The 15,419-nt window shown below is 45.5% G+C and overlaps 1 protein-coding gene across 5 annotated transcripts in view; it reads left to right on the top strand.

The window, feature by feature from the left end:
* Nucleotides 1–15,419, top strand: part of Ikzf1 (IKAROS family zinc finger 1) — a 91,131-nt gene that overhangs the window by 54,175 nt on the left and 21,537 nt on the right. For 4 of the 5 annotated variants that reach the window (XM_041669951.1, XM_041669950.1, XM_041669954.1 and 1 more), the window contains exon 4: nt 9,605–9,865. The exons of the other annotated variant lie outside the window; for it this stretch is intronic. In XM_041669951.1, coding sequence (XP_041525885.1) covers nt 9,605–9,865 — 261 coding nt within the window. The remainder of the gene's footprint in view (nt 1–9,604; nt 9,866–15,419) is intronic. 5 annotated transcript variants of the gene reach the window in all.

Genomic DNA, 15,419 nt, shown 5'->3' with positions numbered 1-15,419 from the left:
CTTGGAGCCCTTCCTACCAAAGCAGTGATGGCGTCTACCTCAAAGGCCTGTTGTGAGGACGTGAGGCTGGCTGTGGGAAGAGACTTGTAATGTACCTGACATTTATAAGGGTCCCACTGAGTTCCGACTCTAAGAGACTGGATTTCAGCATAGGCTGGGGTTTTGCTGTTTGCCAAGACACCGCGATTTATGAAAATATTGTATTAATTAATTGTGTTATGGTGAAGGTGTGGAGCCAAACAGAGGACAATTTGCAGGGACTCAGGTATCAAACTCAGATCCTCAGTCTTGGCTGCAAGTGCCTCCACCCTCTGAGCCATTTCACCAGGCAACAAACTAATTCATGGCGACTTCGATGGGATGCGTGGTGTTAACTTTAACTGTAGAGATTTAGACCAAGAAGCAAAACAAATAGATGGAAAACGTGTGTCACTTCCCAAAAGGGGATGAGACAGTATCTCCTTAACTACTTTTATACATTATCTCCATATTTTATCATTTTCCATGGAGAGGACTGAGAGGAGGTAGCCCAGTGGTAAAATACTTACTGTGAGCACATGAGAATCTGAGTCTGGATCCCTAGAACACAAGTGAAATCACATCAGTGGCAGGGAAAAGCCAAGGGGATTCTCTGAGGTCTTTGCTAGCCAGTATAGTTGAATTGGCAAGCTATAAATTCAGTGAAAGCATTATCTATAATAATAATAATAATATATATATATATAGAGAGAGAGAGAGAGAGCAATTGAAGAAGACATCAGACATTGACATCTCCACATACACACACACGTGTGAACACAACTGCACATGCACTATCCACATATATACTTTTTCGTGGGGGAAAAGAGAAGGGTCTGTGGCCAAACAAATATGAAAAACAACGGTTTAAATAATGTCTGATAAATGTGTCTAGTCCTGGAGTTCTTCAGCCTTTTTCCTGCTAAGTCAGTAGTTGATCCAACAAGTTGAATTTAACCAGCTGCATTGTGTACACAATTCTGACTGCTACTCTTAGAAAGAAACCATGCGAGTGTGTGTGTGTGTGTGTGTGGTGTGTGTATGCACCTGATGTGTGTACATATATATACACACATACAGACACAGTATACCAAGCCTTCGAAATAGGAACTCACCAGGAGCTGCCTTAAAAGAGAGTGCAAACCTCTTCAGAAAGGTGACTGCTCGGTAAGGAGCCTACAGGAATGCAGTCAACATGTAGATTGGAAACTTTATTTTCTCTGGATACATTCTAAGACAAAAACAAATGAAGAGCAGTAGAGGTACAGTCTACCCCAAGGAAACATGCTATTGTGGAGATGGGTGCGCTCCCCGGAGATACTGTAATGTGGCTGACCTCGTGGACCGGCCCTACTAGATGGTTTCTCGTTGTTCTAGAATGTCTTCAGGTACTTCTAAGCTGCTGAGCCCATCGGAGCTTATTCACAGAGGTTCAGTGTGATGAAACCCTGAATTGAGACCCTTGGGGTCAGGCATCCTGTTCTGAGTAATGACTTCTATTGCCTGTGTGAAGACCAACAGTAAAAAAATTAGCAGCTAACTAGTGGTTTTACATAGTAATAGCCTTTTGAAAATAGCACTGTCTTCTAAACCTGTACTGTGTGATGATATTCCAACCTGGCTTTCTTTTTGCCTTCTTTGTTGCAGTTGCATATGGGGCTGATGGCTTTAGGGATTTTCATGCAATTATACCCAAATCTTTCTCCCGTAAGTATATGCTTGGCTTCTAGACAATAGTAGCATGCGCTCATTTCATGGACAATTCCATCACACGCACGCCACAACTTGCATGTTCTCTCATCAGCGCCCTCCTTTACACTTGGAAAAAAAATGTGATGACCCAAATGGTTGCCATTTTGTTCATTAACACCCACGATTGGTCATGTCACTGATTCAGTAAAGTACAAAGGCAGAGGGTGAGGGGGCTGTTTGATTGGTTTGGGTTTTTTGTTTTTGTTTTGTGTGTGTGTGTGTGAGAGAGAGACAGGGTCTCCCTATTAGCCCTGCCTGGCCTAGAATGTTCTGTGGTGCCCAGGCTTGTCTTAAGTTTGTGATGATCTTCCTGCCTCTGCCTCCCAAGAGCTGGGCACACCCATGCCCAGTTTACAAGTAAGGTTTTAAGAGCATGAAATTGGAGCAATAGTGAAGGAAGAGCTAATGTAGCCATAGAGGGTCTGTCCCTGAGAGTCTGTTCAGCAGGGTCCGGATTAGAGTTGAGATCAACAACTTTGTGGTCCATGCTTCCTGCCAGCATCAAACAAACCAACATCTTTTCAGATAACTTTTGCAATTTAGTGTGACGGGAAGGGAGCACATTCTCCCTTTCTTGCTCTGGAGTGCTAACCTCAGAACAGAGAAGACAAAAAACCCATGGGTTTCCAGCCCGTTCTTCTGCAGTGGCTCACTGCATGAACGTGCACCTTGTTGGCATGCAGGCAGGCTAGCCTGCTCTCCTCGGAGCTGCTGCACCAAAAACTAGATAGTAATTTTGTTTCTTAGTGTATTGAGAGTTGAAAATGGTAATTATATTTGGTCAACCAGATCGAGTATTTTCAAGAATAGAGAAGCCTTTTTTCTTTTGTTTTTTTAAATGTTTAATTTAATTTTTATTTTGCATGCATTCACAATGTGGTGAGGGTGTCAGAGCCCCTGGAACTGTAGTTACTTACAGACAGTTCTGAGCGGCCATGGGTGCTGGGAATTGAACCTGGGTCCTCTGGCAGAGTAGCCAGTGCTCTTAACTTCTGAGCCATCTCATCTCTCCAGCCTCGGCATTTTTTTTCTTAATGCAAATGAAATTAGTACAAAAGTGTTACACATTGTTAATCCCCTTAGGTTTTCGGTTTTCAGGCCTTATATCCATAATTTTTTGGTATTTTGAAGCAGCACCAGAAATCAGACTGTGTGGATTTCACTTTGAGAGATTTGTTTGCTTCGGTCAAACCCAAGCAAGTACTCGACCACCAAAACCACGCCCTTAGGCCAGCTGTTGACGTTGTGCTATTACAACTATACTTTTAACACTGAAGTGTCGGTAACAGTAAGGTCAGGCTTCTGACGTCCTGTTAGTGGACACTATTTGGGAAGTACAGGATTTGGCAGTACCCAACTGCGTATGCTTAGGGTCAAAGACCGGATTGACTTCTCCTGCCAGAGCATAAGGAGTTTATTGGGTGTCAGTCCTACTGATATCCCTGGGGCTCAGCTGGAAGGTGAGAGCTTCAGGCCTGTTTCTTCAGTGTAGGCATGTTGCAGGCACGCACGTCTTTTATGTGTGGGTAGACGTGAATGCGCCAGGGCAGGAACTCTTGTGAATTTTGAGACAGTCGATCTCATTATGTTTTTGGAATGTTTTGATATGTCAGATGCTCATAATAGTAAAACAGCTCATTCTAAGACGTGTTGTCATTAAAACTGCGGAAGGGGCAAAGCCCCGCGTAGCCTAACGTTCAAGCGGATGGCTGAGGTTTTCCAGATGGAGACGGTGCTGCCTTGTACGAATGACAGTGGGAAATCTTCTGAGCCATTGTAGATGTTTTCGTGTATTTCATGTCTATGTACTTCTAAAAATTAGTTCATAGGACTATCTCTTTTTCTTTCTCTCGCCCCCTCAGTATCCCTAAGTTGTAAGTATCTTTCTGGAACAAATGGATAGATAGATAGATGGATCCTCAAGGCTCCACCCAACAGCAACCCAACTGTTCTGGGCCAATATCGCCACCTGGTGGTCATGCTGGAGAACTGACCCACAGGCTCACAGGCACCTCCCTTGAAGTTAAAATAACCTTTACCCCACTTTGGCTCCCTAGATTTCTGAGAGAAATAGAAATGTGCTTGATAATGCTCCTTTTGTATAATATCAGCTACTCACTGTATCTCTTTTACCTTTGACTTCACTATACTTGAAAGTCTAAAACACCAAGTAGGACTATTTCTAAAAAATATACTGGATCAGATAGAAACCCTACTATTTTAACTATGTTTCAAGGGATATTAAGTTATAGAGTTTGTTCTAACTAATGCTTACATTTTGTTTTCTGGGACAAGGTGTCACGTGTCTCAGGCTAGCCTCGAGCTCCCCATGTAGCGGAGGATGACCAGGGACTCCTAACCCCTTGCCTCTGCCTCCCAAATGCTGGCATTATGGCTGTGCACCACAGACATAAAAACACCAACGGCACATACACAGGTGTCTCAGATCATCACTTAACAACCACAGACAAATCAAAATAAACCTTAAGTACTGTTATCCCATTAGATTTTGCTATCTTTATCTCATTTTCCTTTTTACAGTGTTAAGATTTAGTTTATATGGTCTAAACCCGTGCTGAAGGGACAACTTCAATTTTTCCCTAGAAAAATCACAGTCTGAGTTCCAAAACTACGTTTCTAGTAACTATGGGAATGCATTCTGAAAAGAGAACGGCAATGAAAACAGCACAGCATCTGTGCGCCAGAAGCTGCCAGTGTGCCTTACCCCTCTGCGTTAGAACGTCCAATTATTCACAAGGGTACAGCACAGTTGGCAGTGAAGCCAGGCCTCTGGGCTCCCGTTGGCCTGAGTTCCTTAATTTCTCTGGATTGTTTGATTCTAACCTTTTTCTAGCCGCTAGGGGCCTTGGCACACTGGAGGAGCGTTCTCTTAGGACAATGGGGTCACCGGGCTGGTGGGCCACCTCTAAAATACACAGTGATGAGGTTTTCACTTCTCCCCATTTTGAGTAGCATCTGAGAAACAATGTAGCTTTTATTAGGGACTTGGAAATATCCATGTTAATATTAGCCACGTTTGGGGGACACTTACATCGGGCCTCATCCACTATCTGTGAGTTGCTGGAAGAGCATGGGGCAGGCTGAACCTAGAACCTTCCCAGGAAACACTTAGAGGAATCCATCCGTGTTCTATATTTAATCAGCTCAATGCAGCGCTTTATTGAGTTCTTCATTGTTCTAAGTAGTGCAGTGGGGATAGAGTTTTCAGGATATTTGCAAGTTGATTCCTTCAAAGACTGCAGCATTTCACTGAAGGAACACCACAGCTAAATGGTTCTAAACAGAGCCCCCCATTTCCATGGGCAGCAATCTAGCAGATTTCTTCTACTTTTTAGCACCCACTTTGCATTTTATCCCCAGAGATATGAGGGCCTTCCCCATCTCTGTACAGAAAATCCCCTACACTGCAGGGATCTGAAATTCCTCATGCTGACAGAGTAACTTGTGTCTCACCAAAACCTCTGCTCTCTGGCCATCTCAGACATCACAGGCTTCCCTACTCAAAACATGGCCAGGCCGGGCGGTGGTGGCGCACGCCTTTAATCCCAGCACTCGGGAGGCAGAGGCAGGCGGATCTCTGTGAGTTCGAGACCAGCCTGGTCTATAAGAGCTAGTTCCAGGACAGGCTCCAAAGCTACAGAGAAACCCTGTCTCGAAAAACCAAAAAAAAAAAAAAAAGAAAGAAAGAAAGAAAGAAAAAAAAAAAAACATGGCCAGGAACGTCCTCATCACAACCACCAAGCTCCCAAAGCTAGAGCACTCAACAGTTACCATGGAACTCTTCCTATGCCAGAATAGATGTAGGGCCTTTTGTGAGCCTCTGCCTTGTTTCCACGACTTACAGTCCTTGGCCACGCCCACAGGCATCTGCAGGCACCGTATCTTTCTCAGAAACAAGAGCTTTCTGATGCTAAAAAGTTCTAGTTACTGTTCATCCTCCCCTCACCATGGATCTCTCCTCACCCAGCACATGACACACACAATTGTATATGATTACATTTATTGTATATATAAATTATATATATTGAATTATATATGTAAATGTAAATACTACCACTCCAGTAAAAGTCAGATCAAGTAAGTTTGAAATTCTTGCTCTGTGACCTTAGTAGCCATCCATCTAATTCCTCTCCATATATCTCTTCCCCAAATTGTATTTGGTGCCCACACTGATCGCGGGATAATTTGTGAACAACTCTCATGCCTTTTGAGCTGCCTTTCTCTCTCAGTTCTGTCGCAGCTGGCGGCAGCGCCATCTTATAGGGTAGAAATGCCAAAGCCCTGCCTTCAGCTTCCCTGGTCATACTTGTGGTGGCCCCCAATGGCTTTGAGGAAGCATCCTCCTCCTGATTTTTCAACTGCTTCCTCTCTGACTCTGCTCCCCCCCCCCTCTGTCCTGGGCAGCCTGCTGGAGTAGAACTCTTCCTGGAGGCCTGAAGGTCACTGCCCATGCACCCTGCCATCCCGGTCTTCTCTGGGAAGCACCCACATAGGCATTGGTGACATGTGCCATGGAGATCCCCAGAGGACCGCACAGGAACTCTGCCATTCTTATTCAGGCTGAAAAGTGCTTATGACTGGCATGTGCTTCTGTGCCCTGTGTGCAGTGCCCTCAGGAAAACAGGGTCACTTCCCCTTGATGAGGCTTTTTCACCTTAATGGAATCCAGCCGAGTCAGGGATCATCCCAACACGTGTTCTTCTGCAGGGTGGCTTTTGTCCCGCTGTGGGTGCTTCTGGGTTAAACTCTTCACTGCAGCCCTGTGTGGTAGCTGTCATGGCAGGCGAACTTACCACGACAAGCTGTGTTTTGCTCCAGGGTGTTTTTAGCTATGCTGCCTCACTTCAAAAAAAAAAAAAAAGAGAGAGAGAGAGGAGATGAATAATTGCAAAATAACCAGAGATTGAGGATTTTTTTGTAGCTTTATCGTGCTCCCGAGAGAACAAGTTTGATGTAGTCTATGGTCTGTCATTATAGCAAAACTTCCAGAGGCTAGGGGCATATAAAGAATAGAGGTTCATTTTGTTTCTGGAGGAAGAGAAGTCAGGCGTGGTGTCCGCAGCTGGTAAGGGTCTTCTTGCTCCATCTCTAACTTGAGGCATCCTGCACTTGCTCTAGCCCAGGCCTGTCCTCCTCATCTTAGAGAACACATTGTAGTTAGCTTTGCCTTGCTAAGCGAAATACTCAAGGCAAGGGGTTTACAGTGAAGTTTGTATTTAGTTCTCACCCTGGGGGTTTCAGGCAAAGGAGGGGGGTGTTGGTGAAAGCAGTCAGTGATAATGACGGGGCATATGTGTTAGAACAGACCATCCATCAGGTGTTGGGAAGCAGAGAGTGGGGAGACCTGAGTCCCGAAGCCCTCTCTGAGGGGTACCACCAGCCACAGAGACCTCCCATAGGTCCCGCCTCAAAACAGGTCCTCACCCTGTGAACCAAGCCTTCAATGAATGAGTCTGTTGGTATTTACCCAAACCATAGCAAAGTGGGTACAGACACTGACAAGTTTGCAGCTACCCCCAGAAGACACAAAAGAATTCTGATACCCCAGAGTTCAGTGTCGTTAAACATTGTGTGAACAGCCACCTAGATAGGATCTGGCCTCGGAGGGAAGTTGGAAGGGCTGCTGATATGCAAAGTCTCAGATCAGAATCTTGTAGGGAAAAGTGTTTTTGAGAATTCCCCGTTTCAGAATTTCTCAGTGTTACTCATGGGCTGAGTTCAGCCTCGGAGTACATTCTCACTTCCAGGACCTCAGAGCCCATGTTCTGGTCTGTACAACACATTCCAGGATTCGTCAGGAAGTCATTTCTGCGAAGAGCTGATGGGACAATGTTGACCATAAGTGGGGACGGGGGACCCCTGTACTGCATTTGCCTCCCAGTTCTGCCACGTTCTAGCTGTGTGACCACAGCAAGCTCGTTGACCGAACTGTACCTCAACCATGACAGAATACAGGATGGTAATGTCATGCCTTTGTTGAGTTCATGTGAGATTAAATGGCAAGTACCATTCAATTACCAGAGGTCTTGTACAAGGTAAGTGTCAAAAACACTGGTGGTGGTCAGACCGAGCCTTGTGCTGTGGAACCACTGTGTGTGGAGTAGGGTGTCACTTGCTGCGCCCCAGCCCCAATCCCAGTTAGCTCTCCTCAATTCTCTCAGGCTGGCCAGGGCCGTGATAGTTCCTGTACTTAGACATGAGTAATCAAGCATAGAGAAGTTGAGATGGCCTGCACCCTTAAATAAATATCTTAAATATCTCTGCACCCTTAAATAAAGGAGCCACGCCTCCAACCAGCCACTTATCTTTTGGTGTCTGGACCTCAAATGTCCCAGTCAAGAGGAATTTGGTGAACAGAATCATCTAGCAATCTGAGAACCAGGTGGGCTACTTAAACTGAATATTCTCCATTGTAAAGTGACCTTGGATCTCCAAGAGTCCATTCAAACACAGGGCTGGATTCGCCCCAGGATCTTGGAACCAGCAGGGCTGAGGAATCCAAGAGTACACACTTCAGGCATTTGGGTCACACATTCATGCTCTATTGTCATGTCCCAGCTGCTTCTCTGGGACCAAGCTGAGAACTCTTGACTGAAAATGCTGTTCAAAAATTATGTCAAAAGGGACTGGAGAGATGGATCAATGGCTCATCATTCTTGATGCTCTAGCGGAGGACCCAGACTTAGTTCTAAAAAAGCATCCACATTTGGTGGTTCACAACAGCCCGTTAGCTCTAGTTCCAGAGGGTCTGGCCCACAAGCCTGCATGGTGTAGATAGATACAGGTACCAAATAAAAACAAATAATTGTAATAATTGTTTCTTAATTATGCCAGATAATCCCCACACTGCTTATTTTACTCAGGAAAACATACCTCCCTAACTCCGTTGAGCCTGTAAAACCAGAGAGAAATGATAACGTCTGATATTCTCATATCACTACAGTCTCTACTGGCCATTGCATGTGAGATTCATCACTGTACTGTTAGTGTTTCAGGAGAATATATGTGCAATGTGTTGTATTTTCTTTTTTTTAAAAAAAAATAGGTGAATAATAAAACCCATGCAGGCATGCAGAGTCAGAGGCGAGTTTTGTCTTTGTTAACCTACCAACATCTTTCCGTTTGAAAAACTCTCACCTGTTGCACTCAAAGACCATTCCAGCCAACCCTTCAGCAGGGGAAGGAGCTGTAAGAGGAACAGCTCTGCCTTAGGACGCAGGCTGAGGTGGGCCACTGTAAGATGAAGAGGAAGCCAAATGCAAAGAAAGTGGAACTTGGAAGAAGGAGTTGAGAATCAAAGCTCCAAACAGCAAAGATGTGTTCCAGATTCATTGTGCATACTTGTAAGAGGGCTTTTTCAGTCCTGAAAACCAGCTTCTTACGAGTTGTGCTCATACTCACCAGACCTAGGGAGGTTGACTGTGTGACCAGATAACACATCACTACCTACTGCCAGGTGCTCTCATTGTGAGCACACGGGATTCAACTCCAGGTCCCCCACCACCCCAAGAAGTCCCACAAGCCCCCAGTGAGGTGTGATCTCTTTAAATAGCCTCTTCCTGCTTTAGCAGATACTCCCTGTCCAGACCTGCCTGTGTCCCTGCACCTTCAGTGCAACCCATAGGTACCATCCACGCTCTCTGGAGGGCTAGCTCACGCAAAACCAGGCTGCCTGCCCTAAGGTATGGGCTCAGAACTATTCCGAAGCTTGGATTGTCTATTTGATGACTTGCTGCTGCTGCTTCTGTGTTGCTGTCTTGTGACTTATTTTTTGCCATGACACTGAGTGGGCCTCCTGTGTTATCTCTTTCAGCCAGTAATGTTAAAGTAGAGACTCAGAGTGATGAAGAGAATGGGCGTGCCTGTGAAATGAATGGGGAAGAATGTGCAGAGGATTTACGAATGCTTGATGCCTCAGGAGAGAAAATGAATGGCTCCCACAGGGACCAAGGCAGCTCGGCTCTGTCAGGAGTTGGAGGCATTCGACTTCCTAACGGAAAACTAAAGTGTGATATCTGTGGGATCATTTGCATCGGGCCCAATGTGCTCATGGTTCACAAAAGAAGTCATACTGGTAAGGCCCGGCGTAGTTTTCCTTTAGTATCTCAAGAGGTCCTGTGGGTGCTGAAGGCGCAAATTTTACTGTCACGCATGGGGATTGCAGCTTAGTAGGAGAGCTCCTGCCTAGCTCACGCGTGTTCCTGGGTTCAGAGTGCAAAAGGAGGGTAGGGAGGGGAATGTGGTCTGGAAGCATGTTTCCAGTTGACCAGCAAGGCAACCGTTGCACACAGTTGGCTCTCTAGTTGTACTGAGGTACAGCTTCCTTATTCTAGGGCAGCATCTAAAAGGTCTGCTCAGCAAGCACCTAGTCAAGCCCATAAATGAAAGAGCAGGTTGGCCGCATACGCGCGCCATCTTCTGAGGGCCCGATGGACTCACTGAAAAATCTCAGCCCCGGTGTTGACTTTAATAAAGCGTCCATCCTTCACGAGATAAGATCAAAAGCTACAGATACACCAAAACTGACTTCACACATTTCCCCATCGAGAAACTATAAATAAAACACCTGTTTTGATCTTGTTGACACTCAGGGCTCTCTGTGAGTGTCCTAGCAAGTGGTGGCCTAGCAGCAAAACATTTTTCAGAAAGGGTGCTGGTGAGCTTGAGATGGTTGGCCCTGCAATCTCAGTCTCTGGGTCAGCTGGCTGCAGTGTCACGAGTTTTCACCCCAGAGCCATAAGGAACTGTCTGCCAAAATCCTCTTGTGGTGGAAGGTTTGCGGGAGGCTTTGGGAGAGGCGCATGAAGTAGTCAGCTCCAGGAGAGTAAAATGTGGACTATCCAGTGTTCAAGAACTGTGCCTACTCCTGCTTTGGCAGTGCAGGAAGCCTCCCAGCTTCAGCTGGCTGCGCTACCCCTGTTCCACCTCTCTCGTAGAAGCAATCATGGTTATCAACAGTCAGCTTCCTCTTCAGTATAGCTCTCATACCACCATCACTAAGGGCACTAAAGAGGCTTCGTATAAAACAATGATGGCCTTCGGTGCCTTTGTTTTGCATGCCTCTAGGTTTCTTCAGCACTAAAGAGAAACATCACTCTTCCTTCCGTGGAGGTTTCTCGAAAGGTAGGCGTCCTGTGGTGGGTTCACCAGCTGTCACAGCCACAGAAAGCTTACCTGTAACATTAGACAGCCTGGGCCATCGCTATCTTTGCCCCGGCTTCTTTGGGGCATGCGATTGCTGGCATCTGCTACTGCAGCATCCAGGAGGAAGGAAAGACAAAACAAAAATAAATGATAGCATGTTTTATAGAGTGAGGATGATGCCTTGAAAATAGCAGCCTTGTCTTTTTATTACATGAGGCCCAACAAGGGTGTGTTATCCAAAAGTGATCAAGAGCCAGAACACACATGAAGCAGAAAGGCTGTCATCAAGGGATGAAGGTGTTTCCAAGGTTATGGTTTTATATGTGAATAGAAACCATTTCCAAACTGATATATTTCATGTATAATATATGTGGAAATGATGTATAAGATGATTTTTTTTTAGTAGATGTTCTTCTTCAACCAAAGTTTAGCTTTAAAATTAGGTAAACTTGACTTTTCTGAAGGAACCCCTTAGTCCTCAAATTACCCATTGAAATAGACCTGGCACCTCCAGCCCTGAGAAAAGTAAATGTGAGGGTAGTCTTGCCCTTGCCTTGTGTAGTAAGGTGAAAATCAGCAAGAAGGCAAACTACTATGACAGACACTCTGCCAGTCTAAGGCCTGTAGTAACTCATTTCTGAAGAGGACAGACACCCTACCAGTCTAAGGCCTGTAGTAACACATTCCTGAAGAGGACAGACACTCTACCAGTCTACGGCCTGTAGTAACACATTTCTGAAGAGGACAGACACCCTACCAGTCTAAGGCCTGTAGTAACACATTCCTGAAGAGGACAGACACTCTACCAGTCTAAGGCCTGTAGTAACACATTTCTGAAGAGGACAGACACCCTACCAGTCTAAGGCCTGTAGTAACACATTCCTGAAGAGGACAGACACTCTACCAGTCTACGGACTGTAGTAACACATTTCTGAAGAGGACAGATACCCTACCAGTCTAAGGCCTATAGTAACACATTTCTGAAGAGGACAGACACCCTACCAGTCTACGGCCTGTAGTAACACATTCCTGAAGAGAGGCAAACCTCAAGTTAACTGCTGTCCTGCTAATTCCTGTAAGACCTGACTGTGCAATGAAAGTTCCCTTAGGTAGATATTTGATAGGTGAATCGAGTTCTGGTATACTAAATTGCCAAAATGTGACTGGCTGCTTTGATTTTAAAAAAGAAGAATTACATGTGATGAATAAACCTGCCAGGCACAGATTCCGAAAGGCACCTCATGTTTGCTACGTACTTTCCCCAACAAATAGTGACTAAGTACCACAATATACTAGGTTTTTCCTTCAGTTATGGAGCAGATAACTTCCAGACAGAGATACATACTACCCACCGTATCAGGCCTGCCAGGAAGAGATTCCCCGTCAGAGTTTGCTCATGGCTGATTCCACTGTCTATCTTCATATATGTGAACAGACAAAGCCACAGGTGGAGATTAAAAACCCTGTTTAGCCCACTGGGTTTGAGTAACTAGACATGACAGACAGGTGGAATGTTGTCAGCGGAGATCTGTGTCTACATTCCTATGTTTACAGCAGCTAGTTAGAATGCTTCCCCAGCTTAAAAGAAGCTGTGGAGTCTTGAGAAAATGCAGATTCTGATTCAGACCCCAGACAAGTTTGGAGAGCAGGCGTTCCCAAGAAGTCCCCAAGAACACTAGGCGTGAAGTCTGGAGCACAATAAGTCTCTGGGGACATGGTGTTGAGGAGCAGACAAGGAGCAGAGCCATCAGTGTGGCCTCTCAATAGTGTAGGACGTGATGCCCCAGTGGACAAGCTAGGATGTACACGAGAGTCTCCCTTCCCTCTGCCGTTGACCTCTGTGCAGTCATCAAGGCTCATGGCTTCCCTGCCCCTCCCCTGGTAGACACGGACCTTAGAGGCGTAGCCCCAGCGCTGCTCCTCTCACTGAGAGAAGTTCCAGCGCTGCCATTTCCTAAATGGTTTGTGGGCAGCAGTGTGTCACTTCCCCTTGGGTGCTCAGTTGGCCTCATAGTGGATTCAAGTGTCACAACCTCCGTGTCCCCACCAGCATCTCAGGGTGAGTAGGAGAATCATCCTGAGGCGGTAGGAAAGCTGAAGGAAGTATAGCAGGCCCCCGCCCATCGCATTATTAGTCTGGATAGTAAAGACCAAAGAGGCCTGAGGAGATCAAAATCGCTGGCCCACTGTGCTCTCCGGCCTAACAGGCGCTGCCAAGGGCACGGTACCTGCACAACTATTCTTGTATGCCATACTTCTTTTTAAATCTACCTTCTGCAGACATGCCCTCAAAAGTTCTACCAGTTTTTAAAAAACACGAAGATATTATTTGTTGCCCAAATACGTTATCCAAAAGGTCTCGAACATTTTGCAGAACACCTATTTATGAAAAGTGTGGTGTGCCTGGGATGAAAATGAAATTTAGGATTTTGCAATATCTAATTCCTCATCCCAGTTAAATGTAAGTAGATACAGGCTTAGAGAAACTTGAATGTAGAAACAGTATCAAGCCATTGTCCTTCAGGAAACAGGCCATGGCCACTGGCAACAGAGAGAGATGAGCTGTGTCTTAAGATCCAGTTCTTTGGACACACCCCCTTATGTGTAACACCTCCGTTGAGTGGAAGTTGTGGTCCGTTTGGGGAGTGTGGTCTTTAAGACCCTCCGACCATGGACTATATATTCATGCCCACACAAGCCATTGGAAAGCAATGGATTTGCAGTAAGCCTGCCTTACCTTGCTTTGTGGCAGGGATTAAGACACCAGGCAAGCAGTGCCCACGAAGGTTCATTGACTCAAGTGAGAAGGCGAGTCTCAGTCTCCTCAGAATGCCAGCCTTCCCTTGCTGTAGGAGGGAAATGAGTCTCCTGAACATGTTTGTGCCATGGGATCTCCTGCACAGGCCTACCCTCTCTGAGTAAGAGCTGTGATATTAGGCATGGTCAAGCTCCCCAGCTAAGTCTTCTTCATACACTGGTCACTTTTTTTCCATTCATCCCATTGGAGTGGAACCTTGGTGAATGCAGTGTCAGCTGAGTTGGGCACTTGGGATGGAGAGTGAGCTGCTTCACTCTCCAGCTCCTTGACTTTAAACACTATCTTTCTGTTCAGCTGAGTCTAACCCAGATGGGGATTTTGGAAAATGCTGCATACATACTGATTAGTATCAAGGCCCCTCTGCCCGGCCTACAGTTCTTTAAGTGCCATTGTAAATTAATTTTAACTTTTGTGTCTGTACTGCCCACTGAAAAAGACTCAAGAGGTAATTAGGAAATCCAAGCGCCAGTATAGGCTCTAAGGTCTAACCTGGCCTGGGTTTCCGCAGTTCCACCTGAGCTCTTCCTCAGTCACCATGACAAACAGTCTCTTCTCCTGCATTAGCCAGTTGGAAACATGTTAATTAGGTATTTTTAACACATTGTTTATTCATAAGAGAAATGTGTCTTGGGACATATATTTCCATACATAATGAATGATCTTTTAGATGTAGATTCTTTTCTTCCAAAGAAGCTTTTATAAGGAATATGACAAACTCATCACTCCGAGAGTTATTGCCTGAGTTAGTACTAAGACCCATGACTACCCAGCAGGACAGTCCACACTCCCTGTTCATAAGTAGAATTCCTGCACCTTCTCCAGCTCCAGGGTGTAAGCTGCAGCTCTTAACACTGCAGGGACGCTAGGCTATCTCAGTCACAAACCGAGGAGCCCTCCTTGGAAGACTCCTTCAATGGCAGCGACATCTCTACCTGAGCTGCAGCTTGTCCAGCATGGACAGAAACACGAATGTGACGATGTCCGAGTTGTGAAGGAAGGAACGGGCAGGAAGTCTCAGGGCCATGCATTGTGCAGGAGCCTGGGGATTCCCTCTGGAGGACAGGCCGTAGCTGCCCTGTTTCTTAAGTTCCCATTGTGTTCAATCTCTCTCCAATCTCCCTCTCAACCCTCGCACTCTCTCTGGCTGTCTCTCTCCTGATTTGCCTGCTTAGGGACAGACAGGTAATGGAGAAGAAATTGAAAGGGAAAATACAGGGAAAATGTAAATGAAAAGAAGTTATTATAACTGTTATAATGAAGTGCCTTTCATTTAAATATAAGAATGTAACGCTGAAATGAACTTGTGATCCTGAAATGCATTTTTAATGAGTTTCCTTTTTATTTTGCTGCTTCAGTGGCATATTTTAAAGACCCTTTGAAAAAAGCCACATTAAAAACCCCACCAAATGCCACAACACGCAAAATTGGATATTGGTTTATTCCAAAACTGCTGATCAGGAAGAGTGACTCCTCATCACAAAATGTTGCAGTCACTTTATTTAAATGAGTTTGAATTTGCATTGTGATGTGCCATTCTGATTTAGGGGAAAAAAAATTAGATTTTCAGATCAAATTGACCCAGCCAGTGAAGCGTTAAGTAGCTGGCAGGTTTAGTCTAAAAGCCCCGTGTTCTATCAAACCTGCAGCCGGTGGAAGTCGCCAAGCC

This window comes from Microtus oregoni, unplaced genomic scaffold (genome assembly GCF_018167655.1).
Source record: "Microtus oregoni isolate MIOR12 unplaced genomic scaffold, Mior012 000019F_ref0000042, whole genome shotgun sequence".
Taxonomy (NCBI): Eukaryota; Metazoa; Chordata; class Mammalia; order Rodentia; family Cricetidae; genus Microtus; species Microtus oregoni.
The sequence above is the reverse complement of the archived record's forward strand: the minus strand, read 5'-3'. Positions and strand labels throughout refer to the sequence as shown.